The 23,007-nt window shown below is 34.6% G+C and overlaps 1 protein-coding gene across 1 annotated transcript in view; it reads right to left on the reverse strand.

Moving 5' to 3' along the window:
- KANSL1L (KAT8 regulatory NSL complex subunit 1-like) overlaps positions 1 to 21,882 on the reverse strand; it is a 151,685-nt gene extending 129,803 nt beyond the window's left edge. Inside the window, 2 exon segments of the mRNA XM_012661214.1 lie at positions 6,366 to 7,482; positions 21,719 to 21,882. Coding sequence (XP_012516668.1) covers positions 6,366 to 7,453 — 1,088 coding nt within the window. The 5' untranslated portion in view covers positions 7,454 to 7,482; positions 21,719 to 21,882.
- Between the last annotated feature and the right edge of the window lie 1,125 nt (positions 21,883 to 23,007).

Genomic DNA, 23,007 nt, shown 5'->3' on the forward strand with positions numbered 1-23,007 from the left:
ATATATGACATAACTGACATTTTGTTTCTTCTATGAAGGTGATTTATTTTAAAATGAACGTATATAAAACTTTTAAGTGATACATACTATATAGCAATTCCAAGGAAAATTAGTTATATTATAATCACCTATAGTTTTCTAAACAACATGGTCAAAAGAATGAGTTTCTGCGTCTTTCCCCATCCTGTGAAAATTGAGACAATAAAAACAATTATTTAACTTAGTCATCCCCTGATATATTGGGGTAAAGAAGAAAGGATTGTGATTCACTGATTTAGAGCAAGACTTTTAAAAATGTATACATATACAAGCAATGTGATGCTTGTCTCATAGAAAAACGTCAACTTTATAGTAATACCTTAATTTTCTTTTTCTAGTTAAAATAAACAAAACGCTTTTTCTGCTTTCTTTTGATGACTTGAACATCAAAAATGCCTCAGTCAACTTAATTTTGGCCTAAGCCAGCTAAAGTCTTTAGATATAGTAGTACAGACTAAAATTGAAGAGAGCTAACATCCCAGCTCTGCCATAAACTAACTTTATAACACTGAGAAAATACAGCAAACATATTATCTTTTAAAATCACATTACTTGAAAAAATGTCTTTTTAAAAGTGAATGAACTTTTTTTTTTTTTTTTTTTTTTTTGAGACAGAGTCTCACTCTTTTCCCCGGGCTACAGTGAGTGCCGTGGCGTCAGCCTAGATCACAGCAACCTCAAACTCCTGGGTTCAAGTGATCCTTCTGCCTCAGCCTCCTGAGTAGCTGGGACTACAGGCATGCACCACCATGCCCGGCTAATTTTTTTTCTATATATTTTTAGTTGTCTGATTAATTTCTTTCTATTTTTAGTAGAGACGGGGTCTTGCTCTTGCTCAGGCTGGTTTCGAACTCCTGAGCTCAAACGATCCGCCCGCCTCGGCCTCCCAGAGTGCTAGGATTACAGACGTGAGCCACCGCACCCGGCCTTGAATGAACTTATTTTAACTGAAGTATTACTTTCCTCCAAGATGTCCACATGCTACAGTATAAAATATTTCTTTACCAGTTTTTAGCTGCTAATTCATTTCACAGTTACACTTTTGAATTGCTGCCCTTTAATTCATTTCTGCTTCTCCTAATGGAAAGGTTCTTCACTCAAGTACCATTTGTAAGTTCTCTAGAATTGGTTTTTCATTCATTTTTTCCTTTGTTTTCCTTACAAGTAAAATAAAATAAAGTCAAACTTCTCCCATCTATGTCAGAAGTGTAGAAAATAAAAAAGATAATAAGTGCAAAAACAATTTGTAAACTCCATATTATACAAATATAAAGTTACTCTTCTTTGCAATTTATTAATGGAAAGTTATCCGTCTCTTTACCCTTTGAATCTCACACTGAGTTCCTACTTTTATTTATCTAATTTCTCAAAAGGAAATATTAGATCACCTAGCTCTTCAATTCTTTTCCTTTCCATTGGCAAAATAGGAAAGCAAGAACAAAACTATGAATATTCATATCTGTGCGTCTGCAAAAAATTACTTTGGCCTTTTCTCTTTTTCAGTCTGGAAAGATTCATCCAACCGCTCTAAGTAAACATCAACAATTGTCCCTTATTTCTTGGTGAATGACTAAATCTGTTGAAAAGAATGTCCTTATCAAGCCTGCGTATCTATGTCCCTAAGTAAAAACTCAAAGAAAATATGAATATATGGGGACAAATTTGGGGAAATGTTGGGAATTTTTTTCTCCCAACATTTGAAACAATTGTGTTAATTGGAAGATACTGGTGGGCTTCCTGGAATAAGACAAGAAACTATGTTTCATCCTTTTCTACAACCTTGGAAGACTAAAACATGCCTCTGTCAAAATCTCTGAGTTTCCCCAACATGCCATCCTGGAAAAAAAGTACCTGATCATCATTCCCCAGGAAAAAAGAAAAGAAATGCTAGAATTCTAAAGCATTACTACCACATGAGAGCATAATTGTAGAAGACTCTTGTCAGTGACCCACCCACATCCCCTCACATTTAACCAGTTCAGTGCACAGGACCCTGACTTCCAACTGCCAGCGCCTGCATTTCTTTGACAGAGGGTTTCTTTTTGTTATTGCTGGGGCTTACTTTGCCACCCACGTGGCAGAAGGGAAGTGCCAGGGAATTAACACTACCAGTAGCAGCTTTCAACCAATAACTGATGGGAATTAGTGTAAAAATACCCCCAATCCTCACCTCTAGAATGGGTTAACATTGAAGCATGTATTCTATACTGGCTCTTCAAGTTTCCCCCAGCAATATGAAACTCCAGTCTTCTAAAATAGTTAAGTTGCTTAATAAGGCGCCCTTTATTGGCTGCCTTATCAATGCTTTATTATGTACTGGTACTTTATATTTAATATTTCATCTAATTATCTCCAGAATTCTTTATTATGAATCAAAGATGAGGAATCTGATTCAGAATGGTTAAGAGTAACCTTGCCTAGGGTCACAAAGCAAGCCATGATTGTGACACAAGAATGTCCAGAGCCTAGGCTCCTTCACCAAAGGAAAAGAACATTGGGAGAAAAATTCCATTCATATTACCATATAAGGGCTATATTTCAAACCTACAAAAAACCATAAAGTCCCCCATTATCCCTTCTGAAGTAAACCAACCTTTTTTTTTCTTTTACTTCTAATGTACATGAGCCTCTCAACCAAAAGTTATTATTAAAGTCTATCAGTAATATCATGATGAATTAATCTACTGTCTACATTTTTGGAGGGAAAATAAAAGGGGCAAGTCAAATATATATTTAAAACAACAATGGAAATAGTAATGGCTAATATGAGCACTTTCCAATTTCCTAAAACAATTATATTCATTCACAGCTAATTTCCTGATCAAAATGAAATTTGTTTTTCTTATTGGGGCTATAATCTTAAGAAAAATAGAAGGCATATTAATAACAGAATCTAAGATTTTAAAGGTAAATATATATTTTACTTATCAATTTAAAAAATTACAAGTGTTAAATATCATAATAAAATCATCACTTTTAAATGTCCATATTTTGTCATATTTTGTTCATTCAGTCATTGAACACACATTCACCCAGGGTCTAATATGCACAAGACACCACTTGTGGCCATTTTGGTATTAGAAACAAAAGAAGGAAGGCAAAAAAACCATCGAGTAAAGATAAAGCAACTCAAGAATAAAAGAAAAACCATATATACAGAAATTTCATAGATTGTCAACCCCAATTCTTTTATCTTTACAACTTCATGTACAAATACAGAAATAATCATTCATTCACTCAAATACCAAGCAACCACTAAACAGAAGACAATACTAGTTTCTCAGTATACAAAGATAGAAAGAGTAGTACTCGCCCTCATGTTGCTTAAAATTAAGTTGAAGTCAACTTTAGGACTTGTCACTCTGGAGCTTATAAGTTGAGAACTCTTCATATTCAACATGAAAATTTAATTGTGTTGGCACTCACTTAAAAATTTAGATACACAAAATGTATTTTTTACCTGCTATTTAGGTTTAAAGTTTAATTTTGAAGCTTATATATCAAAAATATTCATTTAGACTTGAAAAAGTAAGTTTCCACAGATATAGAGAAGAAAATAATAAAAATAAATTTAACAGAAGGAAAGTAAACTTATCAGGATAAATGTTTTAAATTTAAAAATAAATTTAACAACCTAAAACAGAACTGATTAATTCCAACTTAAAAAACCAGAAATCATTTTTATATTCACACCTAAAGATACAAATAATTAAAGTTGTGCTATTTGTTTTCAAAATTTAGTCAACTTCAAAATTAATAAAATGTTGAGGTGCAATCTTTCCCACAAGAAATTATATTACTAAAAATATTCGAAACAAAATTTAATATCTAATGTATGGGAAGATGTGTGAAATCAAGAAATGCTGAACAGTTTTTAAGTAGCAAATAAAATAAAAACCCCAAAACTGAGCCAACCAAAACAATTATCAATTCAGTGAATTAAAGAATTCAAAGTTATTATATAAATTTAGTACTATTGATTTATATAGATCAGATGAGTTTGACCTTATAACAAAGTTTATTTGGCCTCTAGAAATATAGACACGGGCTTTAATAATCAAGGCGTCATATTAAAAGGTCAATAATGCAAGAGGCTTGAAGCATATCTTAAAGAACTGATATTAAATTTCTTAGACTCATTATTTTCCTAAAATGTATGTCTAGAGTCCCTGAAACCCCTCTAGTTGATTATGGGAAAAATAAAGAGAGTATGAGAAATAAACTTTCCAAACCAGAACCCAATTTTTTTCCAGGCTACTTTACTTCAGTTCACCTCAATAAATTGGCAGAGTTGACAAAACAAGAAATGGAAAGGCATAGTGTTTTTTCAGTAGTTTGAATTTCCCCATTTGTGTATGTTTTATACGAATGTCTGAGCTTAGTGTTCTTTCACTAAACTCAAAGAGTAAATGCAAAACTTAAAACAAAATGTTCTGATCAATCAATAATGATGTACTTGGTCTATAAGAGATTAACAAAAAATATAAAATGTAGTTTCTACCCTTAAGACAGGGTTAAGACTAAAAGATACATTAGCAAACTGTATAGGAAAAAATATGATTTAATGACAGATGGTATGCAAACTAAATGCTGTAGGAAATCAATGAAAGAGATACTAATGACAATAGCATCATTGGTCAAAAAGTAGTCTGGAAAGACAAAATTTTCTTATTTCTATTTCTACCTTAAAAGAGACAAACCTGTCTATTAGCTCTTAACAACAAAAAGGTACATACTTAATTTACTAAGTTTACCTACTGAATTTTATTAAATTGAAACACTTCAAAAGTATTATAAATATAAAAATTAATAAATTTCTGGACTTTCAGAACACATGTGTCCAATAATTCTTGTAGCTATAAGCATCAATGATACAATGTTGAGAAAGTAGCATATTATAAGAGAACCACCATGGGTTTAGAGCCACACATATATGGGCTAAATCCTGGCTCTACCACTTATTTGGCTTTTTGACCATGGGAACATTACTAAACCACGCTGAGTCTGTTTCTTCCTAAGTGAAATAAGAATAACAATAACTACTTCCCAGGATTATTGAAAGAATTAATGAGATATCATATGTAAAGTAACCAGCACAATACCAGCCAGAAAAATAATCTGTGCTCAATAACTGTTATAACTCCCACATTCAAACAAACTTCAATTATAGTCTTCAATTACCAAAAAACTAGAATGCTCACTTGGCTTTACGTTTTATTTCTCTCTATAAAAATTAATATACTGATCTTGTATTTGTTAGTAAAAATGTTTGGCTTCTAATTCTATAATAATTTTCATTCGTTTTTGAGAATCTGAAAAAATGATAGACTTCTTCCCCACAAAATGCCATATATACACATAGTAATTCACATCAATTTGGGAACAATAACAGATTCCCTGAAAGCTAGGATTAAAAATTACGTTCTATCTGGCTATTTAAATTATAAACAAAATTAAATAAAATTGACATTTCAGTTTCTCAGTAACACTGGCCAAATTTCCAGTGCTCCATAGCCGCATGAGTTTAGTGCCTATTGGATAGCATAGATTTAGAACACTTCCAGCATCTTGTCAGTTTCTATTGGACAGAGCTGTTCGGGAGTGTTATCATGGTATAATAATTAAAATTATTTTTCTCTGCTTTTTTTTTTTAATATCAAGATACCTCTCTCTCAAGTAAATGCCCAAGAGAGCAGAGATTGTGAATATGCTGCTCACAACTGAATCTACAGTGTCTAGCACATAATGAGCATTCAATAGGTATCTTATAGCAGACATTTATAGTTTTGCCTTAGTTATATTAACTCAGAAAATATTGACTGAGTTGGTAAAGGCCAAAGCTGGAAGCTATGAATACAATGAGTATATAAATAGTTAAGAAAAAAAAAAAGTAGCAGGTCAATTTACAGGTACTCTGAACTGATAAACTCCCCAAATCAACAAGGGCTCCCTATGTGCAGACTTTAAATTTTTTGATTCATCTATACATATTGACTAGATCACTTAAATAAATATTTAGGCCTTGTCCATAGCCTATTCTATTCAAGAATAGAAAAAAAGGCTTACTTATAGCTAACTAGTTTTATTATTCCTATATGGGTTTTTCCTAGATAGAACAGTTTAGTAATTTATTTTAAAATTGTGTGTATTTGTGTGTATATTCACACACAACAGTTTAATAAAACATTTTAAAAATTCACCAAAGTTTATAACTTAAAGACTATGGCATTAAGATTTCAAAAAATCTATTTCCTTTTAACATATCTTAAAGACAATTGCCGTTATATTTGGAACAGAAAAAGGTCTAATAGTAATTTTGCACTTACACTGCCACATTTTTTCTAATGGTATATTCATCCAAATCATCATCAGAGCTGGTATCAGTTGCATCAGAATCCAGACCCTCTTCAACATGAGACAACAGCCCTGTAGCAGACAGTGCAAATCTTTGGATTTCTGCAGCTGTACACTGTGCAAAGCCATTTTTTATATCATCCCATAATTTATTCTCTGTAGTCAATATGTTGACTTCTGGTTTAATTTCAGTGCATTTAGGTAAACTGTTACCCAAAATTGTGGTAGGTTCATGAAAGATCTTCATTTTGGGGAGTTGATGTTTCATAGAAAATTTCATTTGCTGACCATAGTGCTTAACAACATGCTTTGCCAGGAGCATCTGCAAGTGTTTCTGAGTTCTTCTAGCCTGGCTAAGTAAACTTTTCTGTTTGCTTACACAATGAAGTAAACGAGCATTCACTTCCTCCTCTTTTTCAGCAGCTGAAGAACTAATAGGCACATTTGAGTGTCCAGGTCCAATTTTCTTTTGAGCACAGTGCAATAAACTCTTTTCAATCTCAGCATCAGTAACTTTATCCAAAAGTGCATTCTTTTGGTACCATTTACAGTTTTGCAGTTGTACTTTATCTATATTAGTGTCTTTGGTTACATTTGAATCCAAAATAATTTGTACATCTTTCATGCACTGGCTTGTGGTATCTGATAAAGGTTCCTTTTTGATGACCTCTTCAGAATGAGAATGACAGATTTTACTGAGCTGAAGGTTGCTGCCATTACACAGTATGTTTTTCAGTTTATTGCAGTTGGGCTCCCCCAATTTTTTTTGTTTATAATTATCATTGTATTTATTTAATGTAGAATTAGAACTCATTAAAAGAACTGTCTGATAATGTTTTGAAGACTGAGGAGAGCCAAAATGTTTTAAATTCACAAAATTAGTATTAAGAGTAGGCTCGGGAGTCGGAAATCCCAGCATCTGAGAGAAAGCATCTCCCTTTAGCTTTTCATCTACAGTTCTTGGACTTTCCATGCATAGCATCTTGTCAGACTCCATGGTACTTGGCAAAGATGAAAAGCAGATACCCTTTGCTGTTGCCTCCCTCAGAGCTGGGGTCATGGCGATTCCTGTAGATAATTACTGGAAACCTAAAATAATGTAAAAACAAATGATCAAATATCTAGAAAAAAGTTTTCTGCTTCCACTTTTTTCCAAAGGCAACAATTTTGATGTTTCTGACTAAAACATGAAAGGAAACAAATTCTTCATCTCACAATTCCCAACATTATCTCAACAAGGATTAAGCTATTCTTCATTCTAACTTTGGGCCTAATATCCAAAACTCCAATTAAAGCCCAGAACAATAAGTGTTCAATGAATATTTGTGGATGTAATTACATCTCAGAATTCCATTTTTTGACAATGTTTAGCGGGAATCAAAAGAAAAAATTCCAACCTAGAATCTGGTAATCACACTTGAAAATGTGATTTAATCCCATACTCTCAGCCAAAAGTAAGAATTACTTATCTTTATAAAGCATAATAAACTGCTCCAAACTTCCAATTCTGAATTTAATCTTCACAACTTGAACAGTACTAATAACAAGAACTAATATATACTAAATAATCTGTTTGTAAGAAGACCTAAGTGAAATGAACTACAAACAAAAACATATAAATAACTTCACAGCTGTTAAAAATAACATAAGTGAAAACTCGCCTTATCTACAATATGTATAAATTTTTCGTGAAAACATATCTGCAATTTTTTCCCTTTTCCTCAATGGATTCTCATCAGTTATCATTACAGAGGACATTACTCCTGCCTGGAAAATAGTGGAGACTGTGCCAGATGACCACTAAAGATTAATCCCATAATTAAACAAACTTAATTATATTTTATCAAAAATATAAACCATATATTCTGACTCACAGAAAAAGGTAATCCAGTACCATTAAAAATTATGAATCATGAATAGTTACATCATTAACAATTATAAGTTTGTAAAGGCAGCTAATAATTTATAACTATGACACTCCATAATTTTTGTTTCAACACACGATAGTTGACAAGTCATTTAAACAGGCACACTATCACAGTGCATGTCCCCAGATGCTAGCTATACTCTACTTCTTTCGTTCCCATTTAAAAACACAAAATCCAGGCCGGGCATGGTGCCTCAGGCCTGTAATCCTAGCACTCTGGGAGGCTGAGGAGGAAGGATTGCTTGAGGTCAGGAGTTCAAGACCACTCTCAGCAAGAGCGAGACCCCATCTCTACTAAAAATAGAAAAAATTAGCCAGGCATGGTGGCATGCGCCTATAATCCCAGCTACTCGGGAGACTGAGGCAGGAGCATTGCTTGAGTCCAGGAATTTGAGGTTGCTGTGAGCTAGGCTGACACCACAGCACTCTAGCCCAGGCGACAGAGTGAGATTCTGTCTCAAATAAATAAAAAATAAATTAAAACCCCAAACCAAAAGCTGATTCTTTGCAAAGACTAATAAGAATGACCACGAAAGAAAAAAAGGCACAAAGATTTCTATGTAATAACAAAAAAATCACATAGTTAATTACAAATGACTTGAAGAAAATATGTGCAACATATATAATAGATTTTAGTATCTAGAATATATAAAGGACTCCTACAAATGGGGAAAGGATAGAGCAGTCAGGCACTTCACAGATGAAGATATCTAAATGGTCATTAAATATATACTCAATCATACTGGTAATGAGGGGAATATATATTAACAAAGCAAGAGCCCAGTTTTCCAACCACCAAACTGACAAAAATGTTTTAAGTCTGAAAATATCACTTATTAGGAGGATATGGGTAAACAAGATTTCTCACATCTGGGGTAATCACTCCTCATGTACACATTAATAAAATCTGGATACCTCTTATCCAAAAGAAAAAAATAAAGATTTCTCACATCTCTTGGGACCATAAATTGGTTCAGTAATTTGATCATAATGAAGAAAATGTTTGTCACAGGTACAACAGAGCAATGCTTGCAATAGCAAAACATTCTTTCCAAACAACCTAGATATATTCTAACAATGGATATGGATAATAAAACATGATGGAATACTATATCACAGTTAAAAAGGAATAACTTAGAGTATCAAAAGAGACCTCAAAAACAATATTAAGTTAAAAAGACAAAAGAACAGTGCAGAATATATATAACACAGTACCATATAAATATAATACAAATCAAAGCCATACTGTTACCAACATCCCTGGGTTATTGTAATCTATCTCCCAGGATAGAAATCAAGAGAGACCACCAGACATAGCAACAAAGAAAAAAAGTTTATTTAGCTTGTGCACAAGGGAGCTAGCACAGAGAAAGGAAAAGTTCAGGCTATTCCCTGAGGATAGTGTGGGGCTTCGTTTTATTGGGCTTTTCTAAAGGGAAGGGTTATGTCAAAGCATGAAGTTGGAGCTTTAGCCTAACTTAAGCTCCTTAAATTGGAGCTTAAGCCTAACTGGGCCTATAGGGGTTCTGGGAAAGTCCCTAGCCCTCTAAAGGAGAAACTGTGGTTAGCAGGTTTTTGGTCTCTTGCTTCTAATTGGCTAGAAATTCAGCAAGCCACAGCTTGAATAAGGGGCTTTAGGCAAGCCTCAGCTAGAGCAAAGGGGCCTCTGCTTCCCTCCTTCAGACCACATCAAAACAGGAAACCAACCAGTCTGCCTGCCTCAATGCCATACATATGTATGTATATGTACACATGTGTTTACAAGAATAAAAAGGGAACCAGAAAAATACCACCAAACTTGCAACAGTAGTTGCATCAAGTAAATTCCATGAAACAGAACTAAGAGTGATGGTTTAAGAGAATTTGCATTTTAACTATTAATACAAAATTTTATAACTTGGAAGAAAAAGACCAAATGCAAAATAAATAAATGTTAATGATTGTTAATTCTGGGTGATAAAATTATAGATGTTTGCCTTTTTTATATATCTACTTTACTACATAATGTCTCAAGAAATGTAGAGATTTCTGTAATAATCTTCCCCTAAATTCTGCATGTCTCAAAATTTATATACTTTTATATATGTCTTAAAAATATGCAGTAAATCTTATATTTAATATACAGTAGATTCCCATGTATCCTAAATTCAAAAAAATGAGGAAACAAAAATAACCAGATTTTTTTTTTTTTTTTTTGCATTTTACACTTTACTTTTATGGAAATAAAAAAATAATTATAAAACAAGCTAGCATTTGGAAAATTTTTCCAAGATTCAAGTTGTCACTTGATCAACTCAATGACCTATATCTTCTAATCTGTTAACATCTATAATGGCATACAGATTAGAAAGTAAGTAAAACTGTCTCTACTCACAGATGACATGATCCTCTACAAAGGAAATCCCACAGAATCTACAAAAAAAACCTCCTAGAACCAATACAAGGTCAACATACAAAAATCATTTATATTTCTAAATACTAGAAATGAAAAATTGAAAATAGAAATTTTAAAAACAGAAATAATTCCAGTACCTCCAAAAATAGGTATAAATCTAATAAAGTATGTGTATGATCTATATACTGAAAAATAGATTTTTTCACCAATGAAAAAAATCAGACATAAATAGTGCAATTCAATATGCTCATGAATTAGATTATTCAATATCATTATGATATTAATTCTTCTCAAACTGATCTATAATTTTAAACACAAAATCTTCGCAAGACTTTTTGCTGATATCAACAAGTTGATTCAAAGATTTACGTGGAAAGTCAGAGGAACTAGAATGGCCAAACACTTTGGAAAAGAACAAAGTTGAAGGACTCATGCTACCTATCAACTTACACTAGTAAATTTATTTTGGCATTGGCAAAAGGATGGACACATAGTGAGTTCAGAAATAGATTCACACATGCATGGTCAATTGATTTTTTTTTACAAAGATGCAAAGACAATTAAGTGTAGAAGACTAGTTTTTTTTTAAACAAATGATTCTGGAATAACTAAACACTCATATGCAAAAAAAAAAGAACCTTGATACATACTTAACACCTTATATACAAATGGTCAGATCTTTCAGAATGAATCATGAACCTAAATGTAAAACCTAAAATTATAAAACTTCTTTGAAAAAAAATAAGAGAAAATCTTTGTGACACTGAGTTAAGCAAAGGTTTTATGGACACGACACCAAATGCATTATTCGTAAAAGAAAAAAATGCTAAACTGGATTTCCTAAAAATTAAAATAAATATTAAAATAAACTTTTAAAAATTATTTAAAACAGAACAGTTTCGGAGCCTCTGATACATATATTCAGAAGGTATGTGTTCAGGGGTTAGTAGAAATTAGATGTGCATACTACTGAAAGTCACTGAGTTTATCATTCAGGTTAATGATGAATAATGGTTTTGACCACTATACAGTTTTAAAGTGTATTTATTCTTAATTGGGTATTATTTCATTTCCACACATAATGGATGATTGGTTAAAGGTAGAAAGTATATGGAGGAAAAGTGATTTCAAAAGCATAAAGTAATAAATAAAAATTGTATAAATTCACCTCAAGATGTTTTCCATTAGTTCCATTAGTTCCATATAACCACAATTTTTTTATAGCACTTAAATGTGTCTTCAGTATTTCAAAAGCCAATTTAAAAATAAGACAGTGAGAATATCTAGCTACAAGTAAAGCCATCTGGTTTTCATTTGGGGCATAAAGACGATCCATACCACAACAAATTATTTATAGAGAAGTGTTTTTGAATGACAGCTGAAAAACTATTTCATCTTTCAAAAACAAAATAAAAATTCAAAAAGTATAGAAATAAGCCAGTTAACTTTTTTTAAAGCAGAAAACGAAGAAATAGCCAACATTAAGTCATAAAAATAATTTTATCTATTTTTGGTAGATACTAGATTTTTAGTCTCCATTTAATATAATATTCAATCTAAAACCAAACATCCACCAATTTGGTTCATTCATATTTATGAGCAACATGTGACAGATACTACCTTAAGGTACTAGAGAAAGGTGGCAGTGAACATGACAAATAAGGTTTCTACTCTCACAGAGCTTACATTCTAGCAAATGATAGCTACAGAATAAAATAAGAAAATATTAAGTAAAAAAGGGTTCCATAAGTGTTTTTATGAAAATTAAACATAGTATACAACATGACTACATCGAGGTAGGAGTAAATTTAGATTTGTAGATGAGAAAAAGCCTCTCTGTTGGTGACATCTGCTCTGAGATCTGAAATGGCAATAACAAGCTAATCAAGAATTTGGGATTATGTGTCTTCAAGCAAAAAAAGATAACAAGCAGAAAGCTTTAAGGTGGGAATAAATTTGGTGTGTTTGTGGAACAATGGCAAATATGACTAGAACATAATGAGCCAGAGAGAGAGTAACAGTTATTAAGATTAGAGAGGTAGATAAGTGCCAAACCATGGACATTTTATGTATAAATTAAAGAAAAGCCACTAGAGATTTATACGAGGGAGTAACTTAATCTAATTGAAATTTTTATTTTTTAAAAATTACTCTAGCTGTTCTGTAAAGAAAAGATTTGTAATGGAGCAAGAATGGAAGCGGAGAGACCAATTAAGAAGCTACTGAAGTAATTCAAATAAGAGATGGTAGTGGTTGTTTGGACTAGTGAGGTAGTAGTAGAAATGAAGAAAAATAAATGAATTTAGAACATGTTTCAAGGTAGAGTCAACAACACTTTTAATGATCAACATTTTGTAGGGCTTAAGGGAAAGAAACAAATCAAGGATGACTCCTAGAGGTTTTTGGCTTGAGCAACTGGGTAGTCAGTAGTGCTATTTTCTGAAATGAGGCAGACTTGGGAAGAGAGTTCGAAGGAGAGAAAAATAAAAAGTTCTGTTTGGGAAATATTAGTACTTTTGAAGTGTCCATTAGCCGTTCAAGTACAGTAGCTATACAAAAGAAGTCCAGAGTTTAAGTGAGAAGTCACAGTTAGATTATTTAAATTGTACTTAAAGCCAAGGGACTAGGAGAGAGTATAAGCAAAAAAGAGAAAGGAGTCCAGGTCCAAACCTGGAGGAGTCCAGAACCAAACCTGGAGGTTCACTCACGTTTATTTGAGCAAAGGAGGAGGAGTTACAAAAAAGGATGGGCCCTAAAAGGAGACTGGAAAGGTTATCAGTGAGGTAGAAGAAAATCCAGAAGTATATAAAATCAAGATACCAAAGTGTTTAAAAAGTGTATAAAGCCTACACAGTCGGTTCTATCAAACACTAGAGAGATCAAGAAGATGAGAATAAAGAAGTAACTAATGGCATATTTTTAAGAAATCTGTTGAAAATTCTTGCTTTTTTAAAGTTAGATATAAATTAAAGAAATACCCAACTCCAACATACTCTAGCCTTCCACATGAGAGAAGGCAAATACCTAATTCCAGCTCCTTCTAGACATCCTGTCCTATCTAAGGGAAGAAAACTGAGAAGCACTTAGGAAATTCAGAGCCCAGGGGCAAGGGTTTCTAAAAAACAGACCTAATCACTGGACTATAGAACATCTCCCCTACCCTCACATCTTATTAAGTTCTATTTACTAAAGTTTGTTTTACTCAGTACATCATGTCTAGCTTTGAACAAAAAATTACAAGGCATACTAAAAGGCAAAAAATATAGTTTGAAGAGACAAAGCAAACATCAGAACCAGATTCATATATGGCAGAAATGTTGGAATTATCAGACCAGGAATTTAAAACAACTATGATTAATATGCTAAGAGATCTAATGGAAAAAAAAATAGCCAATGTGCAACAATAGATGAGTGATATAAGCAGAAAGATGGAAACTCTAAGAAAGTATCAAAAAGAAACGTTAGAGATCAAAAACCTTCTAGCATTCTTCATTCTTCTAGAAATGAAGAATGCTTCGATGGTCTCATTAGCAGACTGAATATGGCTGAGGAAAGAAGCTATGAGCTTTAAGACGTATCAGTGGAAACCTCCAAAACTGAAAAGGAAAAAGAACAAAGACTGGAGGGGAAAAAACAGAATAGAATATCCAAGAACTGTGAGACAACTATAAAAGGTGTAACACGTAGTAGGAACACCAGTATGAGAAGAAAAAGAAGAAATATTTAAAACAGTAATGACAAACTATCACTTGATAAGTGAGGCACTATATTAAAATTATATGAAATTATATACAATAATAGTATACTTAAAACAAATAATAGTTTATTTAAAAATTTTTACTAAAAATTACTTCTTTATCACATATTTTTTCCAATAGAAAGCTCTATGAAGGTAGGTTTTGTATGTTTTCATTCATTGCTGTATTCTAGAATATTTTTGGCATATCGCAGACTCTTAATAAGTATTTCTTGAACACTATCCAAAATGATAAAATTACTTAAAAATTTCAAGGAAGGAAATTCATGAGCTATTTTATTGTGAAAGGAGTGTAAAGCCAAAACAGTTAGGAAATATTAGTAGAATGTCACTGTCCCATAGAAATATGTAAACTACATATGTAATTTTAAACTTGCTACTAGACATATTTTATGTAAAAAGGGAAAATTAAGTTTCATTTAACCCAATATATACAAAATATTAACATGTAATCAATATAAAAAATCTTGATGAGATATTTTACATTCTTCTGCATGTGTGTCAAGTCTTCGAATCCAGTGTTTACATTTAGCACAATCTCAATGTTGGAATAGCCACATTTCAAGTGCTCAACAGTCACATGTGGTTAGGGACTACTGTACTGGCCAAGCATAATACAGTATATGGGCCCCCTAAGTAACCAGGAATCAACTATCAACTATAATATTTGAGTCCCCCAATTTTTTAGCCAAATCTATTATTTAACACTTTTAGGCATCTTTAGTATTCTGGGCTATACAAAAATAATGTGGAAAAGGCAAATCCTCAAATAGCTTTCTGAAAAGCATCTTGATCTTCCTATTAATATTTAACTTCTAATTATTCAGGTTTCTAATTATACACTCTACTGGGGTAGGGGAGTATTTGAATCCTAGTTAAATGTAAATGTCTTTCCAGCTGTTAAAATACTATATTACACCAGGCACCACCATTATCTTTGATGATTATTTATTTCCTATACACCTAAGATACTCAGGCACAACAAACAGGTCCCTTTTTGAAAAGAGTTTAGTCTAATGACATAGGACTTCAAAGAACCTGGAAGGGAGAAAACTGAGAAAAAATTACACTTGTTTTTGTCATACAGAAACTAAAATATCAAGGTAACAGAATTTACAAAGCAAACCTGTAAGTTAAGAAACTATATCACACTCTTTCAAAGAAAGCAACTAGATAATCTTGCTTTTCTGTCAATAAGCAATAGTTCTAGATAATTCAAAAACCAATTATATTTCTTGGGTAGGAATTTCCCTTTTATGTTTTTACAACAGAAGTTTCAACTTACATTCCAGTTCAACTTTAAAAAAAAATTCCTTAGCACCTGCACAGCCTAGAAATTTTATGGGTGGCAAAAAAACAAAAACAAAAAAAGTACAGTCTGTTATAAAGCTGTTATAGATAATCCATCAAGCAAATAATAGTCCAGTAAACAATCCAGATCTCAATATATATCCATTCTTCCTAGAAGTCTCAGAAAAAATACCAACCAGAGAGAGAATTTCAGTAAGATAAGCCAAAGTTTATGACTTTAAATAATAAACATTTTTAAAATCTACAATCAATTTTTTTTCTTTTTAGTTATATTAAATTTCATTATTATTAATAAAATCAAATTAATGCAGCAAAAACAATGGGGGCTTGTAAAGTTAAGTTTATACCATATATTCTAATTTTTGGTCTACAATTTAATCCAAAGAACATTCACTATGAATTAAGGAAGGCATTAGTTATTAGTTGTTCTGAAATTATACTACCATAGTTCCCACCCTTTATTCAAAGTTTCACTTTCTATGGTTTCAGTTATCCGCCATCAGTTGCAGCCTGAAAATAGGCAAGTACAGTACAAGATATTTTCAGAGAGAGAGAAGGAGAACAAGCGAGACAGTGCACACATTCACATAACTTTTATATATATTGTTATAATTGTTCCACTAATATTTTATTATTCGTTATTGTTAATCTTGCTATGCCTAATTTATAAATTAAACGTTATCTTAGGTATGTATGTCTAGGGAAAAACATCATAAATATAGGGTTTGGTAGGTATCTGTGGTTTCAGTTATCCACCGGGGGTCTAAGAACATATCCCCCAAGCATAAGGGGAGACTACTGTACTACAAATTAAAGGCCTTGCCCTGTTGTCTCCAGAATGTTTCCATGAGTGGTTTAATCTGTATTTTTAATATTTATAAATCATTTCTGTTTATGAATTTAGCATTAATTAAATGTAATCTAATCCCCTGGGATATCATCAAAAAGCTGTCATCCCTCAAAAGCTGCATGTACATATTGAGATAATTACCAAGTCAAAAATTACTAAGTTGGTTCAGACAGTAATCAGGCCTTTGAAATTAATATATAGGTCACATATTCCAAATAATTTTCTACAAACTTCCTAAAGAAACAAAAAAAAATCTGTTAATCTAGTCTACCTTCAGAGCTGAAATTGATAATCTAAATAAGCACCACACTTCCTCCTGAGAATGTACATTAATGATTAAAATCCAAATCAGAATTGCTATCCCCTAAAATACTGCTCCAGATTTTGATTATGATTTGTATTCTAGAATGCATACATATATTCCATAAAGTGTTCATGGAAAATAGTCTATCCAAATGTACCCCCTAAACATTAAATTTACTCTTAATTGGAATTTGGATAATCCTAGTTCTCCTAAACACAGAGCAATAACAAAAAAAAAACAAAAAACAAAACAGAATAAAAGTATCAGAAAGAAAGCAGACTTATCGTTAAGGGAAGACAAAGTGAAAAGACTACTATTTTGAGAGAGGAGAACCCTGAAGTAGGATCAAATATTAAATATTATTTCCACACTTGTGACTTATGTGTTTCAGATTAGCTGACCCACACTAATAACAGTAAGAAAAAGAGTAGGAAGATAAATTCTTTCAGCAAAATATGAGAAGCCCTTTTAAAAATTATTACTAAAATATAAGGAGACTCAAAATTTCTGATTCATAACACATAAAGGAAAAATCCAATTAAAACAACAAAAGTAAGGAGAATGAGCTCACACTGGTACAATTTAATTCCTCAAAAATATAGGAATTAATGGAAGGTAGGAATACAAAATACAGTGCTGTGTTTTCAACACTTTATGGGAATTCTCAATTTACAGCAGGAAACACTGCGGTAATTGGCGTGACCAGGATATGGTTAACTCAGTACTTTGTATTCAATGATGTTTATAAGCAAGAACTTCTTCCACTTTGAAAACTATGCCTAAAAAGGAATTCTCTTTGAAGACGAAAGGAATTAAATTAAAGATAAAGCCACTTGGGTGGCCACATAATACATCAAACAGATCATACTTCAAGCAGAATTATTACTTTTCAGTTATAAGTGCATGACTCATAGGAATATAAATGAAGAGTCTTTCTGTGTGTGCACACCAATTTGGATCCAGAAATTCACACTGAGGAGTGCACTATCACATTTGCTCAGTCTGTATATTTTGGCTTCAATTTAATTTAACATGGTTAAACATTGATTAATGACCTACTACCAAATAAAAAACTTTTTTAATTATTAAAAATAACGTATTTGAGAATTCTTTGTCGTATAGTACTGGAAACAAAGGTTTAATGTTACAAATGAATGAATAAAAAGTTCATTACGATTTAAAAATAATAACAAAGCCTCCATATTATAAATGGATTAATTTTCACATCCATGTGGAAATGTTTCTAAGAACTTAAAAATAACATCAAGTATTAAAATTTTCCATTATGAACTGTCTTCAGATTTTTATCATAGCCTGTCTAGTGGCAACTATAATATTATCATTTTTATTAACATTTGCTGAGTGTTTATTTACCCCACATGATTAGGGAATAGACAGTTCAGTGAAAAATCCCTACAGAACATTTAAAAGAAAAAAAAAAGGTAGAAATCTCTTGGACATGATTTACTTTCCTTGCCTTTCCAAATCGAATATACTAAAAGTAATGTAAAATTGTATTTATGACTCAGGGTCATCATTATATACAATATTGCGTTACAGCACTGTAATACAGTAACGACTTTAAGGACAGAAACATAAGAAATGATACGCTTTAAAGTCAGTAAGTTAGTTGCTAATTGCCCATTAGGTGTCACTTCTGTTGCAAGCAGCCCCATTTTTTATATCTTGAAGATCCCAATCAGTGAACAACCTTAAACACTATTCTAAATCTGAAGGAAGCAGCTTTCTGTCTCCTTCAACTACCATCCAATACTGTATAGACAAATGTAAAAGGATAGGAAGAGATAACTGAATAAATACATGAAAAACATCATGAAAACAAGAATTACATATTACATATTAAGATTTATGTGGTAGATTACAGGGCAGTAAAGGATGCTATAGGCAATAATAGCTGGACTATTATCAAGAACAATCTGAATAATAAAGAAACTTTAGACACTAGGCATCTTTTTGTCAAACAGAGAAGGCTACAACTAGAATGATCAGAGTGAAATCTTTAAGTTAATTCCATAGAGACAGATGAATGAGTAAAGGAAATGAAATAGTCTTAAGTTATCATGATAAATGGCACCGAAATTGGATGATGTTCTTGGACAATGAAGCAATTGGACAATGGGAAATTGCCGGACCTTTTAGTAGACAATTATGATCAGTGAGGCTCCACCTGACAAGATAAGTATTCAAAGTAATGAATCAAACAATAAAAGTCTATTACTACTAACAATGGACTCATAAATTAAGACAAAAAGCAAAAGACACAATTTCCTGACCTTTCAGAGATAAAAAAGGTAAATATTAATAGCCAATTGGCAAGCATTTATTGACCACCCACTATGTGGTTTCCAGCATGTCAAATATGAAACATATTTCTTTCTTTCAAACATCTTACAATAAATTAGAAAAATAAAATAGATACATCACAAAGGTGAAAAAAATTTAAATGCAAATTGAAGTAAGGTTTTCATTTTAAAGCCTAATAATGGATGATGAACAAAGATGTAATGGGAGGCATGCTCAACACCACGAGATCAGTGAAAACTAATACACATTCTGCAAAGTAATGTGGTGACATTACAACAGCCTTAAAACAAACAAACAAACGACAAAAAGCAGACTCTAACCCAGTAATTCCTCTTCTACAAATCTAAGGGGGGAAAATTTCAAATTTTCACATAAAAGGGGATTTTCTGCAGTAAAATTTATACTAGCAAGACATTAGAAATATCCCAAACATCTTCCAATAGGAAAAACTTAAAATATGATAGTAACGTGATGAAATGTTAAGCAGCTATTGAAAATATTTTTTCAAAGAATATTTAATGATATGGAAATGTCTGAATTAAAGTTAAATGAAAACACCGTATGATCCAAGTTTTAGGAAAAATACACATACATGCATAGAGAAATATTTAGAAAGAAATACAAATTATTTTTATTTTTTATTTGCACTCTTCTCTATTTTCCAAATGATTTTATAATAAATAAGATTTAACGAAATATGCAATTATTATTTGAAAAAGGCACCTATCACGAAACAAAATAAAAATGTAAACGTAAAGTCAATGGGATAGAATATGCCTGGATTAAGAAGAGTTTCACATAAAAACTTACTCCAGAAAGGCTGGGAAAGAGAAGTCATGATAGATTAAACCGTGTAGATTAATCGTTAAAACCATGAGAAATGGTAGCAGACCTGGACACTAATTTGAGTAAGTAGGTAGAAACTGAGGGAGAATCAGGTAATAGTTACAATAGATTTTGAAGATAATCAAATATATCCTATTGTGATTCATTCGTTGTTTATATTGCTTCAACATGCTGGCTTTTAAAAAACTGACTTCTATTATGAAATCATGTTACTTGGCAATTTCTGTGTCTGTAGATTACGAATCACTTTAACTAACAGAAGGCATTTGATCTTCACAACAATCTCTTAAGGCAGGGACTATATTATGAAACTATTTACAAGAAGAAAGAGAAATTTGAGATGAGAGGTTGTGACTTGCCCAAGGAAACAGCTAGTAACTGGAAAGGCAGAGACATTCACTCACTGCTAAGCCTCTTTCTCAAGCCATCTGCATTCCAGAACACCGGGTTTTTCTCCAATATTGAGTTGTTTTTAGAACCACTTTTTCCTAGTCAAAAACACTGCCAGTTTTGTCTGCAGTACTCAGAAACATTTCACTTTGGTTTTGTTGCTAACAAATCTGCCCCATCTGGTCAGTATTTAAGAAACACTTCTACTGACCCAAACTCAACACGAAGTTACGCTAACTGGCTACGGAAAGGCGAAGGAAGCTAGCTACTCGATTAAATCTCGCCAATACATGACTGTACTTAAGTTTGGGAATCAAAAACGGAATGTGCTTCCCACAGCCTAAAAAAGAAAAAAAGAAAATCTCTCCATATTCCTGGATCAGAAGGGCAGAGCGCGCAGGGAACTAACCAAACGCTAATTCTCCCGGAGTAAGAAAACATTACAAGAACCTCAATCCAGTGCCTGCTGTCTTGGCTGCAAAGCCAGCCTCCTCCTTTCCTGTCGTTTCTGAAACGACCAGAACACCGCCTCGTATCTCTTGCTGCCAAACTCCAAACATTCTCAATTTTTCCAGCAAGACCGGTCCCTTCCTCAGCACACCCAGAAGTAACACAAATAGGAAACGCCATCCCTCAATTATCCCCTAGATTTCCCTCCATCCCAACGAATCCTAAACGCCAAATCAACGTTAGCCTGAAATAAAGTATGAAATAAATAAATAAAATAAGGGTCACATCTAATACAGGCAGTCCCGCCTCAGAGCGCCCCCAAACCAGCCGTCACCACACCCGCGTTGGGTGAGACGCAGCCGCTGAGGCCAGGGGCGGGTCCAGGAGACCACGTGTTCGCCTTCTGCGCACGCGCCAGCCAAAACAAAAGGGAGGCCTGCCAAGCCCCTCCTCCCACGTGACCTGCGTCTAGGTCCGCCCCCACTCCTCCCTCCACCCCTCCCTTCCCTCCCCTCAGCTCCATCCAAGGCTGTTAGGCTTAGCCGTTTAAATTTGGCTGCAGTCCGACCCCTGCCCTAGAGCGCGATCCTGTGCCGGGATCCAGAGTCCAGCAGCCCAGAGGATTCGGTGAGCGAGGGGGCTGCCGGTCGGTCACCTGGCCCGCAAGTCCACCCGGCGGTCTTCTCCGCTCTCCCCTCCCCGCGCTGCAGCCGTCCCCGACAGAGGAGACCCACCCCCCTCAGCCCGCCCTTTTGACGCCGGCCACTCGCCTGCTGGGGCGCCCTGGCTCCCCTCTGCCGCCGCACCTTCGGTCCGGCCGTGGTGGGGGCTGCTGAGGTGATCTCTAGCTGCCCGCCCGCCTCCCCCCACCCGGGGCGCCGCTGACTCGTCTCCAGAGCGCGCCCTGCTCCCGCCCCGGCCGCTGCCGCCGCGGTTTAACAGTCCGCCCGCTGCCCACAGCTCCGAGCAGCTCGGGGGATGGAACCCTGCCGCGGTCGGGAGGGGGGAGGGGGCGGGGCCTGGTGCCGGCCAATGGCAACGGGGGAGGGGCCGCGCCATGCAAATGAGAGCGGGTGGCGGGGAAACCCCGGCAGGGGGCGGGGCCTGCAGAAGCAGCTGCGAGCGTTCTGGAAGTGGCCGGAGCGCGACGCCCGAATCCTGCTGCAGAGGCGCCGCGGCTCCCTCGGGGCGGGTTCCGCGGCTCTCTCGCTTCCTCCTTCCTCTTTCCGCGTGCCAGCCTGAGTGGAGGGAACAAAAAACCAAAACACGGCCGGGCGACTTCCCGCCCCTGCTTTGCTATTTTTGTACCTCGGTGACAGGAAAAACAAAGCGCTGGGGAAAGTCAGGCTGCTTCCCGCCCTGCCGCCCGCGCTGGGGCCTCGGGGCTCCTAAAGTCCCGGTTGTCCCCCCTCCGGACGCCCGAGGGGCAGGTTTTGACAGAGCTTTGTCACAGTTGTCAAGTCTGTACGTCTCTGAACATTTGCGTTTATTTGGGCCGTGCGCTCAAATCCGGTCATAATTCTGTACCACCGCCGAGGGGCCCTGAGTAGGTAACAAATTTGCCTTGGATCCAGCTGGGTTGTTTTATGATAAAAAGTAGCTGCCAGACCGAGCACTTTAAAGTCTCTACGACACTGCTTTGAGTAGCGTCCGAGTTAACTCCGTCTGCAGTAGCGCTGTCAAATAAATAAACAGGGTTTTAAGTGGAAATAGTTGGCCGGGGACACATAATTTCTAAAGAGTGTTGCACCTGGCCCGGAGCTCCACTTACCACTAAACTACACCACGGCATTTCCTCAGCTACGCACTCATTTTTTAAAAAAAACTGAACTCTAAATATAGTTTCTTAAATGATGGATTACAGGCTTCCCTAAATACCTAATTTACACATAAAATGATTTAGGGGGTGAAGTGCACTAAGATTTTAGATCCAGAATGACATTTGCCATTATTTCAACCTTGCTAATTGGATAAGATCACGGAAGGTGGAGGGTTGGGGGTGGGGGAATCCAAGGAATTGGAGTTATAACAAAGCATAATCCATTACACAGATGACTGG

Source organism: Propithecus coquereli, unplaced genomic scaffold, assembly GCF_000956105.1.
Source record: "Propithecus coquereli isolate 6110/MARCELLA unplaced genomic scaffold, Pcoq_1.0 Scaffold70, whole genome shotgun sequence".
NCBI classification, from domain to species: domain Eukaryota; kingdom Metazoa; phylum Chordata; class Mammalia; order Primates; family Indriidae; genus Propithecus; species Propithecus coquereli.